We start from the raw sequence: 25,718 nt of genomic DNA, 5'->3' as shown, positions 1-25,718 counted from the left end.
ATTTGCAAATTATATGTTCTCTGTTTGTTTTTTTTTTATTTATTAAAGCATTTAAGTTCAGTTGATTTGAGTAAGTCTGCTAGTAGTAACATTTAACCAGAACTGCAAATGGTTCTTCAGTACGGTTTATTTAGATCCTTATATAATTTGAGTATAACAGTTTTAATTAATTTTTTGTTTTAATAACCTAATAGAGGATCAGGATATGTTGTCAATGTAACCATCAAACTATTTCCATTGTTTGCATCTTTTTAAATCAACATTGCAATCTCTTTATTTTTAGTCAATTTTGTGTTTATATGTATCAGTATTGACTTGGATACATTTATCTGTTATTTTTAAGTCTTTGGCCATTTTTAAGACTTTAGCCATTTTTAAAGTTTATTCTGGTGTTTCTGAATTGTTTTTGTCACCATATCAGAAATTCCTATTCCAACGATTGTAGTTCATCTTTAGATTGTACAATCTTCCTTGCTGTGGATGAATTAGTGTTACTATATAAATTGGAAATAGTACTGACCCTAGCAAAAATCGCTGCAGGACTCCATGTGCAGCATTCATCTGTTTTCACTAGTGTTTGGTTTCTGTTCATTCACCAACATTCAGTCCAGTTTAATAAGATTGCACTAGTGCAGTTGACCTTTATCTTCAGGTTTAATCCATGTTGTGAAAATGTCCCAAAGACTTTTTACTTATATCAGTGTCTGTCACTTAACAAAATTAACATTTAACCACTGATCTGTTATGGATTTTAGGTGAAAGAGGAAACATATCGACAGTTACAAGGCCTCTGTCACCAGCTGCAAAATCAGACAATTTTGGAAAGCATCGCACTGAGAGCAGATCTCCAAAATTGGATGGACGAATTAGCCGAGCTTCTACAGAGCAAGGAAAGATGCAGAACAATGAATGCCTGTCAGCCAGTGAATCTCTTATTCTAAAATCTGATACTGCTAAGCTGAGGTCAGACTCTCATAGTAGGTCACTTTCCCCAAACCACAATACCCTACAGGCTTTGAAAGCTGATGGACGAACGTGCGGTTTAAGGGCTGAATCCCCAACCCCAGGGTCTAGGTCATCATCTCCAAAAGCCAAAGCTCTTTCATCAGGGCGAACAAGCCCAAGTAGTACTAGTTCTCCAAGATCCTCCTCCCCTTATGAAAAAAATCTATCTCAGAAAGTTAACGTGACTCCAAAATCCCATTTGGATCCACCTCGTGAAAGGTCCAAGTCTGATTCTTACACTCTAGACCCAGACACCCTTAGAAAAAAAAAAGTGCCTTTGACTGAGCCATTACGGGGAAGATCCACTTCACCTAAACTAAAAAATGCATCTAAAAGCGGCAACAACACTGATGGTCGTGCTCCATCACCCCACGTAGTACAAGAAAATTTGCACAGTGAAGTAGTAGAAATCTGCACTTCTAGTGCGTTGTTGTCTAACGATGATGACAATGAAGACATTTCTGATGCTAAATGTACAGAGGAGGGAATGTCTAAAGTCCATTTCAGTATAGGAAAAGCCCCCATCAAAGATGACCAAGAAACAAGATCTTCTCCTAAAGTCAGCCGTAAAACAGCAGACAGAAAGGTGAGAACCAAAAAAGAAAGGTCAGGGCCACTCTTTAAAGGGGAGTGCTCTCGTTTAATGGAGCCTGCTAAACAAGCCATGTCTCCTTCAGTGGCAGAGTGTGCCCGTGCTGTATTTGCAGCCTTTCTTTGGCATGAAGGTATAGTTCATGATGCAATGGCATGTTCTTCTTTTTTAAAGTTCAACCCTGAACTTAGCAAGGAGCATGCGCCAATAAGGAACAGTCTAAGCAGTCAGCAGGTTTTAGATGAGAAGGAAAGCAAACTCAAGAACAGACATTCTCTCGAAATTTCATCAGCCCTCAATATGTTTAATATTGCCCCACATGGACCTGACATTTCGAAAATGGGCAGCATTAACAAAAATAAGGTGCTTTCTATGCTAAAGGAACCTCCTCTTCATGAAAAATGTGAAGATGGAAAAACTGATGTGATATCCTATGATGCATCTACTCATACAGGTTTGAGAACCAAGTCACCTCTTCCTCTAACTCTGCAACATCTGGTGGCTTTTTGGGAAGATATTTCCTTGGCAACTATTAAAGCTGCCACACAGAACATGATCTTCCCAAGTCCAGGATCAAGTGCAATACTTAAGAAAAAAGATAGTGAAAAAGATTGTAAAAAAGGCAAAAAGGAAAAGAAGAAAAAGGAGAAAACTGAGATAAGACCAAGAGGAAATTTGTTTGGTGAAATGGCTCAACTTGCTATGGGAGGACCCGAGAAAGACACCATTTGTGAACTATGCGGAGAATCTCATCCATACCCAGTGACTTACCATATGAGACAAGCACATCCAGGTAAAAATTTTGAAAGAAGCATTAAAATTTTGTGCCTTTCCTTAAAAATACAAGTATTTAACTAGATAGTTTTTCCCTGTTTCTTTAAATCACCACAACAATTTGGGCTGTTTAATGCAAATCTAAAAAAATGTGATTTAATTAATTAGTTTAATACAGTCTAGTTGCTATCTTATTGCCAAAACCTTTTGCTTTCTTCAATTTTTAATTTATAAAGAGGTTAATATAGGAAATTGATTTTTATTGTTTGTGTGTTTGTCTCTTTAAGTTATACAAAAGAAAAAATGTTTTTGATGTTATGCATATTTGAAACAGGTTGTGGTAGATATGCTGGAGGACAAGGATATAACAGCATTGGACACTTTTGTGGAGGATGGGCTGGTAACTGTGGTGATGGTGGAATTGGGGGTAGCACATGGTATTTGGTGTGTGATCGCTGCAGGGAAAAATATCTTCGAGAAAAGCAAAGTGCAACAAGAGAAAAGGTTGGTTTTCATACTCCTGTTTTCTGATTAATTAAGACTGTAACTTTCTATAGAAAATAAGTTTATTCCAAATTTAATGAAAATAGCTTTGATGTCATTCACTGCAAATTAGAAACACTGAAGAAAGATTCAACAGAACTGTAGGAAGTTGTACTACATTTCAGCAGTCATTTTTCAAAAAGCAGTTTGTAGTCTATGATCAAGTGAACCATGAAAAAGAAATTAACTTAAAGATGCTTTAAGAAATTAAATTTACTATTAATATTTAGATATGTTATGAATTTATAGCACAATGCTATGTTGCAGAAATTGAAATAACAAATAAGAAAATATTTAATCAAATATTCATCTTATCTTAAATCAGGTGAAGCAATCAAGAAAGAAGCCAATGCAAGTAAAAACGCCTCGTGCCCTGCCCACAATGGAAGCTCACCAAGTTATCCGTGCTAATGCCCTATTTTTGCTGTCACTTAGCAGTGCAGCAGAACCAAGCATTCTCTGTTACCACCCTCCAAAACCTCCACACAGTCAGCTTCCAAGTGTCAAAGAAGGTGTCTCTGAAGAGCTTCCCAACAAAATAGGCTGCCTATACTTACAGACTCTTGCTCGGTAAGTATACTATTTCTGTTTTTAAAGTATGAAGGTGCACAGAAGGTGCATATCCTCGTCTGTTTATAGTTCAAGCGTTCAGTGCATGGCATTGTTCAGTAACAGAATCCGCAGAGATTTCCCCCAAAGTGTCCCCCCTTGCCTTTACATATTAATCTTGCAGATATTTGCATTTCTGCCTGCACAGACTTTCATCTTTGCAGAAGTTGTGGGTGATTTTTCTCCATGAATTCATGCACATTTGGCTATCACTGTTTAATGTTGGATTGTGCAGGTGTGGGTAGCAATGGTTCACACAACTGTTCCTTTAAAGAGTGCATTTTTCCAGTCTAGAGCACACGCAGTTCATGTGCACAGGACCATATCGTTAACAAAATTCTAACGACAAGCATTTGTCAACGTGATGGTATTTGCACCATGATTGATGACAAAATTCATATCACACACGCCCTAGCGTACTCTTGCAGCAATGTGAACACATCAAGTATAAAAGGGCCTTTAGTATCAACAGTCCCATACTGTACGCATAGCATAGCTTTTATCTTATATTGGGAAATTTATTAGTAATAATTACACAGGTGCAAATTATTACAGTGGCATTCTTGTAAGTGACCATTGAAAGCACTGGTAATATAGAAAAATGTATTCTTAAAATTGGTAATCTCTGTGTATTAGAAAAGTGTTATAAGCACATGAGAAAAGTAGACGCTATATTTTACATTAAGATGTATGAGTTAGGATTAAAAAGACTTATGTCTGCATATTTTTATTATTCTGTATAAGCTATAATCCATCAATAGTTCATTAAGCCAAAGGTTAGACGTGCAGGAGAGCTGGAAGGGATGGGCCCCTCGCATTAGAAAGAGATTGTGAACTCTTTGGCTATAAATTATAGTAGCAAGCGCTTAGCTAGTATGAAGTAAGGGTAGGCCTCATCAAACAGAAATGATGAACAGAGTGGGGTTTTGATACCACCTCAGTTAAGAAATATTGGTAGAATTAATTAGAGGCAAGATTATAGAAGTGAAATGATAGGAGTCCGATGAGGATAAATAATGGCTTGTATGATAAGAATTATAATAAATGTAAGAGATACCTATGGCTGCTCGCTCATTCCATCTGAATTGAGTCTGTATGTGCATCACACAATAAATCTTGATTCAGTTGCCTGTCATGAGACTTCTGATGTCTTCTTTGGGGCTGAGGGTGCCCATGCTACCTAATCTGCAGTAACTATAAGAAAGTATTTGTTTGTTCTGGGTGATTTCACTACACCTACTCAGGAAAATGGGATGCTTTTCCTCTGAATTGGTGCTCTTGTAACAAGCATGATAGTTGACAGTGGCTGCAAATTAGGCATTGTATAACACTGAGATATCTCTAAACCAGTTACTGTGTCATTTGATTGAGATCGATATAGTCTTATCAGATTGTAAACCTAGAAAGTGTATTCAAAGAGAGGCCCAGAGTGGAATTTGTGAAACTTGACAAAACTGACTTTTGATATTGAGTGTCAGAGAGGAGACGGCTGTAGATGCAAATTCATATGTGTCATGGTACAGAAGAGAAAGCCATGCAATTTTTTCCTATGGAGAAAAACTGCTTCCAGTTATGACCATTACGCGTAGAATTTCGATATAAAACCTGCCCAACTTTTGTAAGGAAGCTGTAAGGAATGAACCTGCCAAATTTCAGCCTTCCACCCACACGGGAAGTTGGAGAATTACTGATAAGAGAGAGAGAGAGAGAGAGAGAGAGAGAGAGAGAGAGAGTGAGTGAGTGAGTGAGTGAGTGAGTGAGTGAGTGCTTTGCCTTTTATTAGTATAGATAAGTAGCCATTAAAACAATGAATGCAGCTGTTTAAGATTGAAATAAGCAATCAAGGGTGGGGAACCTTAACAAGCAAGACCACTAAAATGAAGCATCAATATGTCACATAAGCAACAAGCATTTCATCAGCAATAATTGCTTTCTCATTAAGAAACTGGGGTGGAAGAAAAACCTGCAGCCACTCCGGCTCTCTAGGACTGACATTGCCCACCCCTGCACTAGCCTATTTTAAGTGATGATATTACCCTCTTTTTTTGAATAATCAAGAGGAAATGTGGTTGTTTTCATTTTTTGAAAGTGACATTGCATCTTATGAAAGACTTCAGGTATTGTGATTTTTGACAGGTTGTTGTATTTTGAACTTGACACCAGATTTACGTGTAAATGGGTTACTGTCCTGTTAATGTTTTTCTTGAAAACGGAAATATTGGGAAAATTTCAGTGATGCTATTTCCATTGCTTTCATTAACAAACATTTTGAAGAGTTAAAACCTTTTTCACAAAGAATGTTTTGGATGAAAGCCTAACTTGTGACATCAAAGGCTTTTATCTTAAACAGTACATTCCCAAAGTATTGAGAATTTGAATGTATTTACATTTACAAAAGCCAAACAAAACCCAGAACACCTAAACAGAAGAAAACAAGGTTACAGTGAGCTAAAGAGAAGCAATCATGGAGTGGGGATGATGACAAATCTACTAATGGAAATAAGCTAGAACTTCTCTTTTCAAAGATACCTTTAATTATATACTACTGACTCATTTTGGGCGGATCTGACTACAACCTGACTCATCTTATTCCCAGCTACAAGCCTGTTATTAGATGACAACCTCTTACCACCAGAATAATGACTGCTTCAAAATGACGGACTGAGAAATGATGTGTGAGTCGCATAAGAATGATACTGAGGGACTCAGTCGCTGCATCACAGGCTGTATTAACTTCTGTGTTGACACTGTGGTACGTTCAAAGACAGTGTGTTGCTTTCCAAACAACAAAGATGGATCACTAAGGAGCTGAATGAGAAAAAGCATTAAAATCCAGTGACACATATATTCTCAAGAAAATACAGCAAGTGGCAAAGAAAAAGCTGAGTGAAGGAAGCTTACAAAGCTAAAACACAGTATGTGCCATCTTTCTCAAAGCAGTGAACATTATTCTTCTTGCATCCTAAAACTTTTCAGTGAAAATCACATTGAATATTCTTCAGTATTTTTCATATAGCACTAGTTAACAGTTCAGCACAGATTGTGAAATTTCAGAATACACAAACAATCCATTAATAAAATGTACTTATAATAGAAAACTTAAATAGTAAAATAACATCTATTATAAAGGAGGTAACAATGGGAATAAAGAAAACAAACTCAAATATTTAGGTATTTTCATTTTGCATTAAGCAGCAGATGGAAGATGCATAGTCTTCATTGAAGCTAAAACTGTCATACTTGGTCCAGTCTGATCACTCTATGTTTTTGCATCATTCAGTCATAAACTGTGCAGTTAATTTTCCAAAACTGAAGTTAATGTGAGGTTTCAAAGGTAATGCAGCATCAGGGTTGTTGTGGTTTATGTCAAGTGCAGTGCCAAGGATTAGGAGAGATACAGCTTTCCAGTCCAAATTAACATATACAGTAAAAAGCAATGCCTGTTCACAGTGATGTCATGGAATGCATAGCTATTTAAAGAATGATCCTCTATGCAGTAAGTAGTGTTACAATAAAAGATGCATTAATTTCATTATATTCCATTCAGTTGCTTTTTATCTTTTATAGACACCATTCTGAGAGTTTTGGAGGCTACCAAGATGATAATCTCTTTCAGGATGAGATGAGGTATCTAAGATCAACATCTGTTCCTGCACCATATATTTCAGTAACACCAGATGCTAGTCCTAATGTCTTTGAGGAGCCTGAAAGTAACATGAAATCAATGCCTCCGAGGTACATTTTTTATTAGCTTTTCACATATCTTGTCAGTAACATTTTGAAACAAAATCTTTACCTGTGCATTTGTCATTACCTTAAGTGAAGAAAATTTAAACAAAAAATAATTGCACTTTGTCTTTTCTCAGTATTTGAATTTTTAATTTTTGGCAATTATAAAAAAAAAAAAATGCAGTTTCTATTTTTTGTTATGGTACAAATTTGTTTGATACGTATTGCAGGCATTTTATGTTGAATTTGAAGAGTTAAACAGCCATAAAGCTATAACTTTTATTTTTATTGATGTTTAGTACGCATTCCCTTAACTGCATAAAACTTATATGTACTTCAGGTACACTATATGCTATTAATAAAGACCGTTCCGTTTAGTCTCTTCTTTTAAACTGGTGCACCTTAAAATCAGAATGTCTTGGTCTTGTTAGATTTAATTTTCAAATGTGTTAATAAACACATTTTTTCCATAGCACATTCTATTTAAGATTGAACAAGTATGTAAACTTAATCAGAGCTAGCAATAACATGAATATCATTTTGTTACTTTTCTGCTTTCATTAGAGAATGAGTACTCAAATGATTGTCACAACCTGGGATATTGTTCATTTTGTCTGGAAATTTTTATTTATATATATCAAGCACTCCTTTTCTCAGTGCTACTCAAAAAAGAAAGGAAAGTATTTTAAAAAATGAAATGTCAACAATTTTTAGTGTTTGTTCCATTCTTTTAGTGTTTGGTTCAAACACTTTTTTCAGATATTAGTACAAGTACTCTTTTTTTTAATCAGTAATCATTATTTTTTCTCAATTTGGTAGAGCAAGCTTTTGTTATTGTTGATGGGCAACAATTTACAACTCTTTACATTAATGATAGTGAGGTTAAGATTGGGACTTTGAATTGGCTACTCAATGACATCAGTTTTCTTCATTTTAAAGCAATTTCATTGTTGCTCTGGCACTGTGCTTTGCATTGTTATATTTATGGGAGCGCTCATTTGCCAGTTTAAGCTTTCTGACAGAGACGAGCAGGTTTTCCTACAGGGATCACTCTCTATGGTGCAGAATTAATCTTCCCATCCAACCTGAGCTTGTAAATGAAAAGCATCCCCTCAACAGGATACCATCAGCACATTTAGTGATTGGTATGATGTTACCTGGTAGATGTGCAAATCAAAATGTTCTATTCCAGTCTTATCAGACCACAAGAATTTTTGCCAAATCTTTGCTGTATTTTATTTATTTATTTATTTATTTATTTATATATATATATATATATATATATATATATATATATATATATATATATATATATATATATATATATATATATATATATATATATTACAATTTCTTTCTGTGGACAAGAACTATCCACCCCCCACTCCTACCATTTGCCAGGGATTCTTCCTTGCCACTCTTTCATAAAGGCTGTTTTTTGCAGTACCTTGGAGATTGCCATGAACAATCTTTCCATTTGCAGTCACTGACTTCTGCTTTTTAGTCAGAGTAACATTTGAAGTATGAGGTGAAGTATTCCTAATCCATTTTTTGAGAGTCTACTTGATGCCACAATTGCAACACTCCACACCAAGGGTCACTTCTGTAACACTTCCCTTGATATTGTCGTGATGAAAAATTCATCACCAGAAGGCTTTTTAACTGAAAATGAAGGCTATTAGGACTCAAGATAGACAGAGTTTTAAGGCTTTATTGCAATAAAACAATACAAAAAACAACACGGACTCAACCCAATACGGCCAAATTGAGCTGACCCCTGAACATTGCAGCAATCGATGTTTTTATAACAATTTCTTATCATATTGAGGTTCAATTAGCTCATTCTGCACCTGTCTATACTGTCTATTGTTCACTCTAGTTTCTGTTTTGCTTATTCTTGATTGGTTCTTCGACTGGACAGTTGCTCCTTATTCCATATTTGGTCATTTATTGTATCACTTCCTTCTCTAGCCTTTCATGCTATTCTATATTGGTGCCCTAAAACTAAGCTTAAATGAAAAAGAAATATGGCATATGCTTTCATTAAATCATTTGCTTGGCATGCTTGACTTGCCTTAATTTCTATGCTAAAGTTAATTTCTAATTATTCTTCTATATTTATTGCAAATGCCTGAATATACTAGTGTTTCTTTCATGCATTACATCAGTGTGACCTTTCTTACAGCAAAAGCCTTTTGTTTCCTTTCTGCTGATTCACCAATCCAGCTGGTTTATTTACATGCCTACCAGAGCCATCTTCTATCTGTGGTATTGTTCTTTTAGCTTCTCAGCCTTGAACACAGGTGTTCTCAATCTCTTTATCTTATTCTAAGCTGGTTTCTACATGTCATTTTCGTTCTTTTCCCATACTAACAATCCTGCCTCAAGCTTGAAAAATAATGCAATATGACTGATTTTTTTAGTTAACTATTTCCTTAACCTGTCTTATTTTCTTAACATTCTAATTTATACTTAATCTAATGTTTTAGAAGTTTTTAATTACTTTTATGACTCTTTATGTTAATTTTGCTATTTTATGCTAATATTAAAATGTTTCCTTCTACAATATCTAGTGTGTATTTATGCCAAAAAGTGGATGTAAATAACATACAGTATGTGCAGATGCAGATTCAAAACAAATGTATTCTTTCAGAATGAGTTGAAGGTGGAGAGGATATGCCCCCATGAAGTTTAGAGCTACACAAAGCAAACTACACGTGATTGAAAATCTGGAGGACCTCCCTTGAGGCATTGAGTGCTACAAGGAAATTAAGCATGATCAACAATACAGGGTTTATTGGGGTGGGGGGTACCCCGTAAAGCACTGAGCACCGCTGAGCAACTAAACACAGTCGGTGAATTTTGTCCCCACTGAAGCAACACCAACATTCAAAAGTGCTGCATGGCACCATTAAAATTGCAGATAACTTGTGCGTTAATGTCACTGCTTATAGTTAACAAAAGCAGCTTTATTCTCATTAGGTGCCCTTATTGCAATATGAATGATTTAAAGTGCTCTGATTAAATTAAGAAAACTGGACACTGCTGCAAATGGCCTTTTTATGTTGGCAAAGATGAACTAAAATACAGGCCATACATCATATTCAGCACATTTGAGGTTTAATATGTTTGTCACCTCAACATACATTGTGATATAAGCTTGATGATATGAATTGATTATGAATATGCGTGAGTCATCATTTAGCTGGATGTTTCTGCATTTCCCTACTTGTTTAAGGGTGTTCCTAAGATATCTCATCCTGCATATGCAGGTATTCCAAAATCCAAAAATATTTGAATCTGAAATATTTCTGTCTGTCGTTTTGGAATAAGGATACTCAGCCTGTATTATTCTTGTTTGGCAATGGGGCTACAGTTTAATATGTTGCCTTTTTCCACATAATGGGCCGCACTAAGCTCAAAGGTTTGTTCAGTGACTTTGAGTTGTTCTTGTGCCCTTCACCAAATTTGTCCTTCTATATTGTTCTATCCCTCATTTTTATTAATTTTTTTTTTTTTTTTACTTAATTTTGGTTTCCTTTATACAAATTCTTTAGTATACTGTTAGACCTCAGAAGGACAAGGGGGTATTTATCCTCCTGAATTGATTGCGAACTGGTGAGCAACCAATTCCTACACATATGGATATCATCCACAAATTGGGTGAGTTGGTAAGACAATACACTGCACCTGAGTAAAATTAGGTATATATTTTGAAAGGGTATGAATAGTTTTAATTCTCCCAATATATATATTTTTTTTTATGCAAAATGTTACAAGATTTTCATTTTGTTTATTGTGATTTGGCATGATGTACACTGGTAAATGGTATATATTGCACACTGAATGGATGGGAGGAAAAAAAATATATATATATACTGGTGTATGTGTGTGTGTGTGTATATATATATATATATATATATATATGGTCCCTGTTCTTTAAATAATACAGGGTGCCCACTCACACCTAATTATCATCCCATTGATTAAAAACACCTGACTCTAATTTCGCCTTCAAACTAACTGGTAATTGTAGAGGTTGACATACTTTTGCCACTCACAAATATGTAATACTAGCAAAATACCTGCGCTTCGCACCGGAGAAGTAGTGTGTTAAAGAAGTAATGAAAAATAAAAGGAAACATTTTAAAAATAATGTAACATGATTGTCAATGTAATTATTTTGTCACTGTTATAGCATAAAGTCAATGAAATTTATGGGATATTAATCTGGCCAGTTAAGTAGCAGAGGGGGTTGTTAATCAGTTTCAGCTGCAATGAAATTAACAACAGATGCACTAGAGGGGCAACAATGAGATGACCCGCAAAACAGGAATGGTTTAACAGGTGGAGGCCACTGACATTTTTCCCTCCGCATCTTTTCTGACTGTTTCTTCACTAGTTTTGCATTTGGCTACAGTCAGTGTCACTACTGGTAGCATGAGGCATTACCTGGACCCTACAGAGGTTGCACAGGTAGTCCAACTTCTCCAGGATGGCACATCAATACGTGTCATTGCCAGAAGGTTTGCTGTGTCTCCCTGCACAGTCTCAAGGGCATGGAGGAGATTCTAGGAGACAAGCAGTTACTCTAGGAGAGCTGGAGAGGGCCATAGAAGGTCCATAACCCATCAGCAGGACCAGTATCTGCTCCTTTTGGCAAGAAGGAACAGGATGAGCACTGCCAGAGCCCTAAAAAATGACCTCCAGCAGGCCACTGGTGTGAATGTCTCTGACCAAACAACCAGAAAGACTTCATGAGGGTGACCCAAGGGCCCCATGTCCCCTAATGGGCCCTGAGCTCACTGCCCAGCAGCATGCAGCTCGATTGGCATTCGCCATAGCATACCAGAATTGGCAGATGCACCACTGGTGCCCTGTGCTTTTTACAGATGAGAGCAGGTTCACCCTGAGCACGTGACAGAAGTGAAAGGGTCTGGAGAAGCCATTGAGAACATTATGCTGCCTGTAACATCATTCAGCATGAGCATTTTGGTGGTGGGTTAATGATTGTCTGGGGAGGCATATCCATGGAGGGTCACACAGACCGCTACAGGCTTGACAAAGGCACCTTGGCTGCCATTAGGTATCAGGATGAAATCCTTGGATCCATTGTCAGACCCTATGCTGGTACAGTGGCTCCTGGTGCACGACAATTCCTGGCCTCATGTGGTGAGAGTATGCAGGCAGTTCCTGGAGGATGAAGGAATTGATACCATTGACTGGCCACCACACTTTCCTGACCTAAATCCAATAGAACACCTCTGGGACATTATGTTTTGGTCCATCCAATGCCACCAGGTTGCACCTCAGACTGTGCAGGAGCTCAGTGATGCCCTGGTCCAGATCTGGGAGGAGATCCCCCACAACACCATCTGTCATCTCATTAGAAGCATGCACTGATGTTGTCAGGCATGTATACAAGATAACAGGGGCCATACAATTTTGAGTTGCTGCAATTAAATTTTGGCAAAATGGACTAGCCTGCCACATAATTTTTTTACTCTGATTTTTGGGGCGTCTTTGAATTCAGGGCTCTGTAGGTTGATCATTTTCATTGATTGGGTAGATTCCAGGCCATCTGCCAATAGCGTCCCTTGTATGAAATCAACTGGGCAAACAAACTGAGGAAGCATGTACCATAAATTAAAAGACCCATTGTCCCAGAAAGCGCTAACCAGCTTAAAAATCCGTGATATATATTTAGATGTGCTTACATTTAAAATCCGCTAGAGTGAAGCCGAAAGTCGGCGATATAGCTTAGGATTACTGTATATATATATATATATATATATATATATATATATACACACATACACATACACAAATGTATATATACATATATATACATATATAGATAGATAGATAGATACTTTATTAATCCCAAGGGGAAATTCACATAATCCAGCAGCAGTATAATGATACAAAGAAACAATATTAAATGAAATAGTAATAAAATGAAAAAATGAAAAAATTCAAATAAAATTAATGTTAGCATTTACTCCCCCGGGTGGAATTGAAGAGTCGCATAGTGTGGGGGAGGAATGATCTCTTTAGTCTGTCAGTGGAGAAGGACAGTGACAAAAGTCTGTCACTGAAGCTACTCCTCTGTCTGGAGATGACACTGTTAAGTGGATGCAGTGGATTATTCATGATTGACAGGAGTTTGCTTAATGCCCGTCGCTCTGCCACAGATGTTAAACTGTCCAACTTTACTCCTACAATAGAGCCTGCCTTCTTAACAAGTTTGTCCAGGCGTGAGGCGCCTTTCATCTTTATGCTGCCACCCCAGCACACCACCGCGTAGAAGAGGGCACTGCCACAACCGTCTGGTAGAACATCTGCAGCATCTTACTGCAGATGTTGAAGGATGCCAACCTTCTCAGAAAGTATAGTCTGCTCTGACCTTTCTTACATAGAGCATCAGTATTGGCAGTCCAGTCCAATTTGTCATCCAGCTGCACTCCCAGATATTTAAGGTCTGCACCTCTGCACACAGTCACCTCTGATGATCACAGGGTCCATGAGGGGCCTAGGCCTCCTAAAATCCACCACCAGCTCCTTGGTCTTGCTGGTGTTAAGGTGTAAGTGGTTTGAGTCGCACCATTTAACAAAGTCTTTGATTAACTTTCTGTACTCCTCCTCCTGCCCACACCTGATGCAGCCCACAATAGCAGTGTCATCAGCTTAACTTTTGCACGTGGCAGGACTCGAGTCATATTGGAAGTCTGATGTATATAGATTGAACAGGACCGAGAAAGTACAGTCCCCTGCGCGCCCCTGTATTGCTGAACACAATGTCAGACCTGCAGTTCCCAAGACGCACATATTGAGGTCTGTCTGTAAGATAGTCCACAATCCATGCCACCAGGTGTGAGTCTACTCCCATCTCAGTCAGCTTGTCTCTAAGGAGCAGAGGTTGGATGGTGTTGAAGGCCTAGAGAAGTCCAAAACATAATTCTTACAGCACCACTGCCTCTGTCCAGGTGGGAGAGGGATCGTGTAGCATATAGATGATGGCATCCTCCGCTCCCACCTTCTCCTGGTATGCGAACTGCAGAGGGTCGAGGGCGTGACGGACCTGTGGCCTCAGGTGGTGAAGCAGCAGCCGCTCCATGGTCTTCATCAGATGTGACGCCAGAGCAACAGGCCGGAAGTCATTCAGCTCACTAGGACGTGATACCTTTGGGACAGGGTGATACAAGATGTTTTCCAAAGCCTTGGGACTCTCCCCTGTTCCAGGCTCAGGTTGAAGATGCGCTGTAGAGGACTCCCCAGTTCCAACGCACATGCCTTCAGCAGTCGTGGCGATACACCATCTGGACCCGCTGCTTTGCTGGCACAAAGTCTTTTCAGCTCTCTGCTCACATGGGCTGCTGTAATTGTGGGTGGGGATGTCTCACCTATGCTGGTATCAGCAGAAGGATGGTTAGAGGATGCAGTACTCGAGGTGAGAGTGGGTTACTGTGATCAAACCTATTAAAGAAGTTGTTCATTTGGTTTGCTCTCTCCACGCCTGTCTCGATGGCGGCACCCCGCCGAGCTGCAGCCAGTGATAATCTTCATCCCATCCCACACTTCCTTCATGCTGTTGTTCTGCAACTTCTGCTCCAGCTTTCTCCTGTACTGCTCTTTCGCCCTGAGCTGGACTCGAGTTCCTTCTGCACGCACTTGAGCTCATGCTGATCACCACCTTTAAAAGCCCTTTTCTTCTGGTTCAAAAGGCCCTTGATGTCACTTGTAACCCATGGCTTGTTGTTAGCATAGCAGCATACTGTTCTTACTGGAACTACAATGTCCATACAGAAGTTGATGTAATCAGTTGTGCATTCAACAGCCTCTTCAATGTTCTCACTATGTGACCCAGCAATATATCCCAGTCTGTAGTTCCAAAGCAGTCTCTCAGAGCCTGCTCTGCCTCAGGGACCACTTCCTGAATGAGCTGTAGTTGTAGGTAGCGCCTCACTCTTGGTTTATATTGAGGCTGAAGCAGAACCAGGTTATGATCTGCTTTCCCAAGCGCAGGCAGCGGGGTGGTGCTGTATGCGTCTTTAACGCTTGCATACAGTAGGTCGATAGTCCTGTTTCCCCGAGTGTTACAATCCACATACTGGGAGAAGGCAGGTAATGTTTTGTCCAGCGATACATGGTTAAAGTCTCCAGCGATTAGCACAAGTGCCTCAGGGTGCTGCGCTTGTAACTTAGCAACTGCGGAATGGATGATGTCACTCGCCATCTCGCGTCGCTTGAGGGGGATGTAAACAATAACAGCAATCACGTGTCCAAACTCTCTGGGCAAGTAATAGGGCGCAGACTTACGCCAACAGTTCGATGTCCCTGCAACAATGGGAGATTTTAACGTTTACATGTCCTGAGTTGCACCACTTTGTATTGACATAGAGAGCGAGTCCTCCTCCTTTCTTCTTTCCACAGGTACTTGCGTCTCTGTCCGCTCTAACTGTGCTAAACCCGGTAGCTCCACGCTAGCATCTGGGATGGGAGACATTAGCCACGTTTCACTAAAACACAGCAAGCTGCATTCTCTGTAGGTTCTGACATTTTTCACCAGCACAGCCAGTTCGTCGATCTTATTTGGTAGTGAGTTTACATTTCCCAGGATCACAGAAGGCACCGACGGTTTATAACGCCATTTTCTCTCAAGTTGTCTCAATTTAATCTTATCTTTTATCTTTGCGCTGGCTCGGCTGCCCGATATCGCCTTCTTACCTCGTCAGGTAAATAAGGAACCACACCGGCATAAGCATTTCTTCTCAGTGCTTTAAGCTGACTACTTGAATAGGCGATTCTCAGAGTGTAAAAATCCATGTCAAATAGTAAAAAGTGTCCATGGAGCAATTCCACATAAAAGAAAGTGGTAGAAGTGATCAGTGAAATAGTGAAATAGAGAAAAATAGAGATAAAAAGATAAAGTCATATACGGACCTGCTGGAAAGGCTGCCACTCGGATGCGGCGCCGGAAGTTGTTTTACATATATATATTAAGGGTGGGACTTAATTAAAAAAATTAATCTAATTTATTAGAGGCTTTGTAATTAATTAATCTTGATTAATCGTATGTACAGTAATCGCACAAGAAAATTTGCCCCAAAGCGCAAATGTTCGTTTTAATTTAAAGGGGTTTTAGTGGGTGACAGAATCAAATAATAGACATTGACAAGAATATTGTAAACTCAAGCTCTTTTAATTTCTGAAAAAAAAGCATTTAAACTGCATTTCAATTCAAAACAGAAACATATCCCTGGCTAAAATTGGGCAGACTTAAAAATAAAGTGGTATTTTAAGTACTTTAAGTACATTTTCAGAATGGTATTGTCTTTAAAAATAATAACAAAAATTTCAACATGAAGTGCAGTTTTTCTTCTTAAAAAAATAAGGCAGAAACATAAAAGGTAATCTGACCAGCTTCATCTTTAAACTCTGAGTAACCTTAGCGAAAATTATTTTGTACATTAGGCCTAAACAGTGTGATCATTAAACATTTTGTAATTAAATGTAATTAGAATTACTAACGGTCACGGAAGTCCAGTGATCCCCAATAAGAGCCACAAAGTCCACTTTCTGTAATGTATCTAATTTTGCTTGCTTTTCAGTGTCATAAAGCTGTTGAATTTTACTTGAAATAGTCTTTCGGCACGGCAGTTGGAAAGCTGGATCCCCTGATGCTAACTGTAGCACATTTTCTAACCACCTATCCTCCACCACTGTTAGTGGTCTACAGTCCAAAGCAGTCCATTTTGCAAGAGAATTTGTAAGTTTGACCGATGTTGACTTACTAATTTTGGTCCTGAAGCCAGTCATTTCATCAGGTTTGGGCTGCCAACACCTTTTGTCATTCTTCTCATTAAACTTTTATCTTGCAAATACCGTTTTCGTCGTAGGCATGACAAACGGCAGCTGGAGAGTGTCTATAAACTTAATTTAAACTTACGATTCACACCGTGCTTTGTTTCCACAGTAGCTGCACTTATGAATATGCTTGTATGCGTCATTTGCTTCATAATCTTTTGCTGCCTTCTCAATTGTGAAATGCGTGTTTTGTTCAGTGCTCTTTGGAGCTCTTCCTTGTTCTCTATGTACTTACGTAGGAGGCGTGATGATGCGACACGGAATTCCGCCTCCCACAGCCATCAACCTGCAGTCTATTACAATATATAGGCGAAAATAGGTTCCAGTTATGACCATTACGCGTAGAATTACGAAATGAAACCTGCCCAACTTGCTGTAAGGAATGAGTCTGCCAAATTTCAGCCTTCTACATACACGGGAAGTTGGAGAATTAGTGATGAGTGAGTCAGTGAGGGCTTTGCCTTTTATTAGTATAGATTCGATCGTTTTCCTCAATAAATAAATGACCAAGTGTAATATTTTTGTCTCAGTTGTTTAACTGGTTTCTCTTTATCTACTCTTAGGACTTGAGTAAAAATGTGATGGTGTTTTAGGTCATATTTATGCAGAAATATAGAAAATTCCAAAGGTTTCACAAACTTTCAAATAAAAAAAATGAGAAAAAATGAATTGCGTATCATAAAGTAGTTTTCATTCCTAAGCTTTCAACCCCTGCCAGGGGCCTTCATCAGAGGATAATGCTTAGACTAACAAGAATCATAGGCAATATATAGCAAAAATTACGTTGGGGGAGGGGGAGGTGGCTAAGTCGGTGTGATCGGGGTCTTATCAGGTGTAAAGTTTTATTTATTATGAACATGTTGTTCTTAAGTTTGCATATGCTGGATTGATGTCCAAGTGTCTGTTGATGGCGTTCTCATTTGATAGCCAAGATTCGGCCAGCTCTCTGGCACTTTTAGCACTGACCTTAAATTTTACTTGTACATTGTCCCAGTTAAATGTATGTCCTGTTGATTTAGTATGCATATAGATCAGTGATCGTGAGTCTTTTCTTCTGACGGTGTTGTGATGTTCCTGTATACGTGTTGCAATTCTTTTTGATGTTTGTCTTTTGTATACCGCTGGAATGGAATGCTGTAAACTGCATTTCGAGTTTCTGCTGTCGATTTCTTGTTTTTAGCATTAAAGAGGACCGTGCGCAGATTGTTCGTGGGTTTGTGTGTTATTCTGATGCCTGACTTGGCCAGGATGCATGCTGCACCTTCAGACACCTTGTGGTGATAAGGGAATGAGTGCAAGTTGGGGTGGAGGTTCTGGTTTAAGTCTATTGTTTGCTGAGTTTTTTGGCGTCTTCTGTGTAAGATTCGATTAATGAATGTTTTTGAGTATCCGTTTGAAGTGAAAAGACGGAAGAGTTAGAAATCTTTCATTCATATTTGTATCCTTCGTATTACAATGGGCGTGGAGTCTACTGAATAGCATTTTAACACAGCTCCATTTATGAGATACTGGGTGGTTGCTGGCAAAGTGTAGTATCTTGTCTGCGTAGCATTGTTTATGGTAAACACTTGTGGTCAGGGTGGCCTCATTATTTCTTTCAATGTAGATGTCCAGGAAGCTGATGAGTCAGTTTATTTCTTTTTCCATGGTGAATTGGATTGCAGGGAATATTGTGTTGATGTGGTTGTAGAACTCATTCAGCTGGTCATTTTTAGTCGAATCTTGACTATCAAATGAGAACGCCATCAACAGACACTTGGACATAAATCCAGCATATGCAAATTTAAGAAGAACATGTTCATAATAAATAAAAGTTTACACCCGTTTATCATTGGCTGAGCTTTCAAAGTAGCAACTTCCTTTTAATATATGACATGCCTTATGGAAAATAGTATTTCAGCAGTGACATTAAGTTTATTGGATTAACAGAATATATGCAATATACATCATAACAAAATTAGACAGGTGCATAAATTTGGGAACCCCAAAAGAGATATTACATCAATACTTAGTTGAGCCTCCTTTAGCAAATATAACAGCCTCTAGATGCGTGTCTGCATTCTGGATGGAGGTATTTTTGACCATTCTTCCATTCAGAATCTCTGCAGTTCAGTTAAATTTGATGGCTGCCTAGCATGGACAGCCTGCTTCAAATCATCCCATAGATTTTCGATGATGTTCAAGTCAGGGGACTGTGACGGCCATTTCAGAACATTGTACTTCTCCCTCTACACGAATGGCATTGCAGATTTCGAACTGTGTTTTGGGTCATTGTCTTGTTGGAATATCTAACCCCTGTGTAACTTCAACTTTGTGACTGATGCTTGAACGTTATCCTGAAGAATTTGTTGATATTGGGTTGGGTTCATTCGACCCTCGACTTTAACAATAACATATATATATATAATATATATATATATATATATATATCTCCCCATGGGCTCACCACCTATGGGAGGGGCCAAGGAGGTTGGGTGCAATGTGAGTTGGGTGGTGGCCGCGGGACCTTGGCGGTCTGATCCTCGGCTACAGAAACTGGCTCTTGGGACGTGGAATGTCACCTCTGAAGGGAAGGAGCCTGAGCTAGTGCGCGAGGTCGAGAGGTTCACGCTAGATATAGTCGACTCACCTCGACGCACAGCTTGGACTCTGGAACCAATCTCCTTGAGAGGGGCTGGACTCTCTACCACTCTGGAGTTGCCCCGTGAGAGGCCGAGCAGGTGTGGGCATACTTATTGCCCCCACTGGAGCCTGTGCATTGGGGTTTACCCCGGTGGACGAGAGGGTGGCCTCCCTCCGCCTTCGGGTGGGGGGAAGGGTCCTGACTGTTGTTTGTGCGTATGCCAACAGCAGTTTGGAGTATCCACCCTTTTGGAGTCTCTGGAGGGGTTGCTAGAGGGCATACCTTCTGGGATTCCCTCGCTTTGCTGGGAGACTTCAATGCTCACGTGGGCAATGACAGTGAGACCTGGAAGGGCGTGATTGGGAGGAATGGCCCCGATCTGAACCCGAGCGTGTTTTGTTATTGGACTTCTGTGCTCGCCACGGATTGTCCATAACGAACACCATGTTCAAGCATAAGGGTGTTCATATGTGCACTTGGCACCAGGACACCCTAGGCCTCAGGTCGATGATCGACTTTGTGGTCGTGTCGCCGGACTTGCGCCATATGTCTTGGACACTCGGGTGAAGAGAGGGGCGGAGCTGTCAACTGATCACCACCTGGTGGTGAGTTGGCTTCATGGTGGGGAAGATGCCGGTCAGACCTGGTAGGCCCAAACGTGTTGTGAGGGTCTGCTGGGAACGGCTGGCAGAGTCCCCTGTCAGAAGTAACTTCAACTCCCACCTCCGCAGAACTTCAACCACGCCCCGAGGGAGGTGGGGACATTGAGTCCAATGGGCCATGTTCCGTGCCTCTATTGTTGAGGCGGCTGACCGGAGCTGTGGCCGCAAGGTGGTCGGTGCCTGTCGTGGCGGCAATCCCCAACCCGCTGGTGGACACCGGCGGTGAGGGATGCCGTCAAGCTGAAGAAGGAGTCCTATAGGACTTTTTTGTCCTGTGGGTCTCTGGAGGCAGCTGATAGGTACCGCAGGCCAAGCGAACGCTGCTTCGGTTGTTGCTGAGGCAAAACTCGGGCATGGGAGGAGTTTGGAGAGGCCATGGAGAACACTTCGGACGGCTTCGAGGAGATTCTGGTCCACCGTCCGCGCCTCAGGAGGGGAAGCAGTGCAGTGTCAACACCGTATATAGTGGGGATGGTGCGCTGCTGACCTCACTCGGACGCTGTGGGTCGGTGGGAGGAGTACTTCAAGACCTCCTCAATCCCACTAACATGCCTTCCACGAGGAAGCAGAGCCTGGGGACTCTGAGGTGGGCTCTCCCATCTCTGGGACTGAAGTCACCGAGGTGGTCAAAAACTCCTTGGTGGCAGGGCCCCGGGTGGATGAGATACCGAGTTCCTTAAGGCTCTGGATGTTGTAGGACTGTCTTGGTTGACACGCCTCTGCAACATCGCATGGACATCGGGACAGTGCCTCTGGATTGGCAGACGGGGTGGTGGTCCCCCTCTTTAAAAAGGGGGACCGGAGGGTGTGCTCCAACTATAGAGGGATCACACTCCTCAGCCTCCCTGGAAAAGTCTATTCGGGGTTCTGGAGAGGAGGGTCCGCCGGATAGTCGAACCTCGGATTCAGGAGGAACAGTGTGGTTTTCGGCCCTGGTCGCGGAACAGTGGACCAGCTCTTCACCCTTAGCAGAGTCCTGGAGGGTGCATGGGAGTTTGCCCGACCGGTCTACATGTGTTTTGTGGACTTGGAAAAGGCATTCGACCGTGTCCCTCGGGGAATCCTGTGGGGGGTGCTCCGGGAGTATGGGGTACCGGACCCCTGATAAGAGCTGTTCGGTCTCTGTACAACCGTGTCAGAGCTTGGTCCGCATTGCCGCAGTAAGTCGAGCCCGCTTCCAGTGAGAGTTGGACTCCGCCAGGGCTGCCCTTTGTCACCGATTCTGTTCATAACTTTTATGGACAGAATTTCTAGGCGCAGCCAGGGTGTTGAAGGGGTCGGTTTGGTGGACTCAGGATTGGGTCACTGCTTTTGCAGATGATGTTGTCCTGTTTGCTTCATCAGGCCGTGATCTTCAGCTCTCTGGATCGGTTCGCAGCTGAGTGTGAAGCGGCTGGGATGAGAATCAGCACCTCCAAATCCGAGAGCATGGTCCTCAGCCGAAAAGGGTGGAGTGCCCTCTCAGGGTTGGGGAGAGATCCTGCCCCAAGTGGAGGAGTTCAAGTATCTCGGGTCTTGTTCACGAGTGAGGGAAGAATGGAGCGTGAGATCGACAGGCGGATCGGTGCGGCATCCGCAGTGATGCGGGCTCTGCATCGGTCTGTCGTAGTGAAAAAGGAGCTGAGCCGTAAGGCAAAGCTCTCAATTTACCAGTCGATCTACCTTCCTACCCTCACCTATGGTCATGAGCTATGGGTAGTGACCGAAAGAACGAGATCGCTAATACAAGCGGCTGAAATGAGTTTCCTCCGCAGGGTGTCTGGGCTTTCCCTTAAAGATAGGGTGAGAAGCTCAGTCATCCGGGAGGGGCTCAGAGTAGAGCCCGCTCCTCCGCATCGAGAGGAGTCAGATGAGGTGGCTCGGCATCTGATCAGGATGCCTCCTGGACGCCTCCCTGGTGAGGTGTTCCGGCACGCCCAACCGGGAGGAGGCCCCGGGAAGACCCAGGACACGCTGGAGGGACTATGTCTCCGGCTGGCCTGGGAACGCCTTTGGGATTCTCCGGAAGAGCTGGAAGAAGTGGCCGGGAGAGGGAAGTCTGGGCCTCTCTGCTTGCTGCTGCCCCGCGACCCCACCTCGGATAAGCGGAAGAGATGGATGGATGGATGGATGGATATATATATTTATATATAATTATATATATATATATATATATATATATATATATATATATATATATATATATATATATATATATATATATAATATATACATAAAAATAATCTTACCTGCATTTATAATGGTCCTTGCAGCACCCATCGGCGACAGGTGCTTACAGTGCAACCATGATTGGCTCGTGGTTGTTTCCACGGCCGTATGCTGTGGCATTGCGAACCTGCATCTTCTTATGATGGGGTTGGGTCCCAACAGAGTTCAGACACCTCACGAAATATAATTGTTTGTTGTTTTCCTTTTTTTGTTTGAACCATGCTGGATTTTTTTGAGGTCTGTTATCCTTTTTAATAGAAGTATCTCTGTAGAACTGTATTCAGACTGTGGCTCACCCCCCATATCATTGCGGTTTCCAATCACTGGCACATTTTTTTTTTTATATCACCTGTAGGCTTTTTCTCCATGTGGAAAAGCGTGAGGATATTTATTCTGGTGTAGTGCATGGAAAGTTGGGGGGGGGAAGCATAAACAAGCAGTTTCATGTCTGCTAATGATTTACTGACGAGCTTCCAGCATGATGCTGGTTTGAACCAACTTACATAATTGTAGAAAGTGAACACAGACGTTTATACCTCTGACATTAAATGAGATCTATGAGGCAGAAATAGTTGCATAAATATGAGGGCAGGCAGTGCTCTTGGCAGACGAGAGCATATAGAGCCACATGGAAGGAGCTGTGGAAAAGCGAGCAGGTTTAGAGGGCCAGGCTATTTAAAAAATAAATAAGTAAATGTAAATGAGTGTCACAGTTGCACATTTATGGGGCAAGTTGACAAAACTATGTGAAACAAACTTCTGTTTGGCTGATAATTAGCTATACTGCATACTATATATCTTGAAATTTATATTGGGAACCACATCGGTCACCCCATCCAGACAAAAATGGGCAGAGACACGAGTTCCAGCACAGCACTGATTTTATTTACAGGTGAGGAAGCTCTTTTTCCCTGTCTCCCCACAGCAGCACTATACCAAACACACACCTTCTTTCCACATCCACTGGCAAGCTTTTTCCCTCTTCCTTCCGACTCTGGCTCCCCAAGTAGTGGCAGTGGGCTCCTTTTATAGAGCACCCAGCAGTGCACCAGGTGTTCGGTGATCAGTGTTGTGGAAGTGTTACACCGACGAGCTCACCCAAGATGGTTGCACCCATAGAACCCAACAGGGCTGTGCCAAACTCCAGCTTCCATGGAGCCCTATGGAATCCGAGGCACCACTGCCACCCAGGGGGGCTGCCATTTAGTTTTCCCGGGGAGGCAGTGCGCTAAAAAGGCTGTCTTCCCCTGTTCCAGCCTGTTTGGGCAGCAGTCAGTCCTTTACAATATAAATTTTCAAAAGTAAATGCCTTAAGCAGCCTGAGTAATACTTAAGCATTGCAACTAGTGCAATAAAAGTAAGATGATATTTTTTTAGGTTAAGATATTTTGGGTAATTAACACTTTGGATGGTTGATGTTGGGATAATCAACGTTAAACTGTATTTAGTTTTAGGAGTCCTTTTAATATTTTTTACAATGGTATTGCTGTAATGTTCTAAATTTAGGCAAACCATTATTATGACATTTTCTTTATATGTACATGTTTTTATATAAATTTACACAAATTTGCTTTGAAAATAATTTTTTTTTTTTTGTTTTGGTAGTTTGGAGACAAGTCCTATTACAGATAGTGACACAGCAAAACGTACAGTTTTTCAAAGGTCATACTCGGTTGTGGCATCAGAATATGATAAACAACATTCTACATCTCCAGCTCGAGTCAAAGCTATACCCAGACGCAGAGTCAACAGTGGTGATGCAGGTAAAATTTTTTCAAGTTCTTAAAATACTAGTACATTTTTTACAACTATTCTATATGACCAGCTGTTAATTGTTTGAGTTTCTGTAACATAGCAGTTGGGGCATTAATTTTTTTCAGTAGCTATACTGCTAGGCTGTGAATCCACAGTCATTGTTTTGTATAAACGCAGTTCTTCATGATTTTACTAACATTCTTTTTATTAACATGTTGCCAATTTGGAATTGATGACAAAGAACTGTAAGTTGCAACAATACTTTAGGTTTAGGATAACTTAGAAGGTGCATAAGCTAAAAAGATGTTCTTATTTTTCAAGTCTAAATTAATTTTTCACAATCATGGTATATATTAATTTGCCACATAAAATTGTGTTCTAAAGTGAAGGTTTTTTTTTTTGTTTTTGTTTTTTGTTCTTGTGGCTTGCAAAGGGGCCAGTCAAAACACAGGCCCATAGATGAATGAAAAAGATTTAAAAGTTATTGAATACATCAATTTTTCAAATCAATGTTTTGCTGAGTATTGTTTAATTCACCTTGTTAAGTAGTTTATCCATGTCATTTTAAAAAAGGGAAAAAAAACGCAAAACATTGTTGTGACTTTTAGCATTTTCATTCAGCTTATCTCTTCTTCTGTGGCATCTTTTCAGGGCCAGGACCATGGATTCATCTTGGAAAGTCATCACCAAGTTCTGCTATTAACACTGAATGTTGATGCCATAATGTGAATTGTTGTCTCTGTTCTGTAAACAACTAGGCAATAATAACTTAAAAGATGCACTTAGATTGCTTATATTCTTTAACTCTACAGAAGCTTGTTTCATTGTTTCAGTGGCTACTTCCACCTTATGGCAACATGTTCTTTTGCCTCACTTTGCTAATCCAGTGTCAGAGGCAACAGGTGCACAAACTAAGACAGCATATTTTTGTAAACATGCTGGGGAGGAATGATTTCTAGCATATAGGTTGATAAATATTTTATATGTCTTTATTTGTAAACTAGACTAAGCAAATGTAATATTAAATAGTGTTTCAGAAGGCACTTTTACTTCACTGATGAGAACAGCAGACCTTTGCTGTTTACCTAACCAAATCCCAAGTCTTTACAACTCAGAATAAAGAATTTATAGTGAGGGGCATCGAGCACCAGACCACCTTTCAAGGGTGACTGTGTTTGTACTTAGATCCTACAAGCCACCCACCACATGAAGGCCATAAACTGACAACAACAACACTTATTTATATAGTACATTTCATACAAATGATGTAGCTCAAAGTGCTTTACAGGATAATACTAATTAACTAGAATAAAGTAAGGTCCAGGCCACGAGTCCGCCCAGCCCCCTCTAG

At 40.5% G+C, this 25,718-nt stretch overlaps 1 protein-coding gene across 1 annotated transcript in view; it reads left to right on the top strand.

Moving 5' to 3' along the window:
* The window catches only part of mycbp2 (MYC binding protein 2), a 503,803-nt gene that overhangs the window by 381,868 nt on the left and 96,217 nt on the right, over positions 1–25,718 (top strand). Inside the window, 5 exon segments of the mRNA XM_039745368.1 lie at positions 756–2,390; positions 2,706–2,875; positions 3,240–3,484; positions 7,091–7,258; positions 24,218–24,375. Of these exon segments, the coding sequence (XP_039601302.1) occupies positions 756–2,390; positions 2,706–2,875; positions 3,240–3,484; positions 7,091–7,258; positions 24,218–24,375 (2,376 nt within the window).

The sequence above is a fragment of the Polypterus senegalus genome, chromosome 2 (assembly GCF_016835505.1).
Source record: "Polypterus senegalus isolate Bchr_013 chromosome 2, ASM1683550v1, whole genome shotgun sequence".
In the NCBI taxonomy this organism is placed as follows: Eukaryota; Metazoa; Chordata; class Cladistia; order Polypteriformes; family Polypteridae; genus Polypterus; species Polypterus senegalus.
This window is presented reverse-complemented; position numbering and strand designations above follow the sequence as displayed.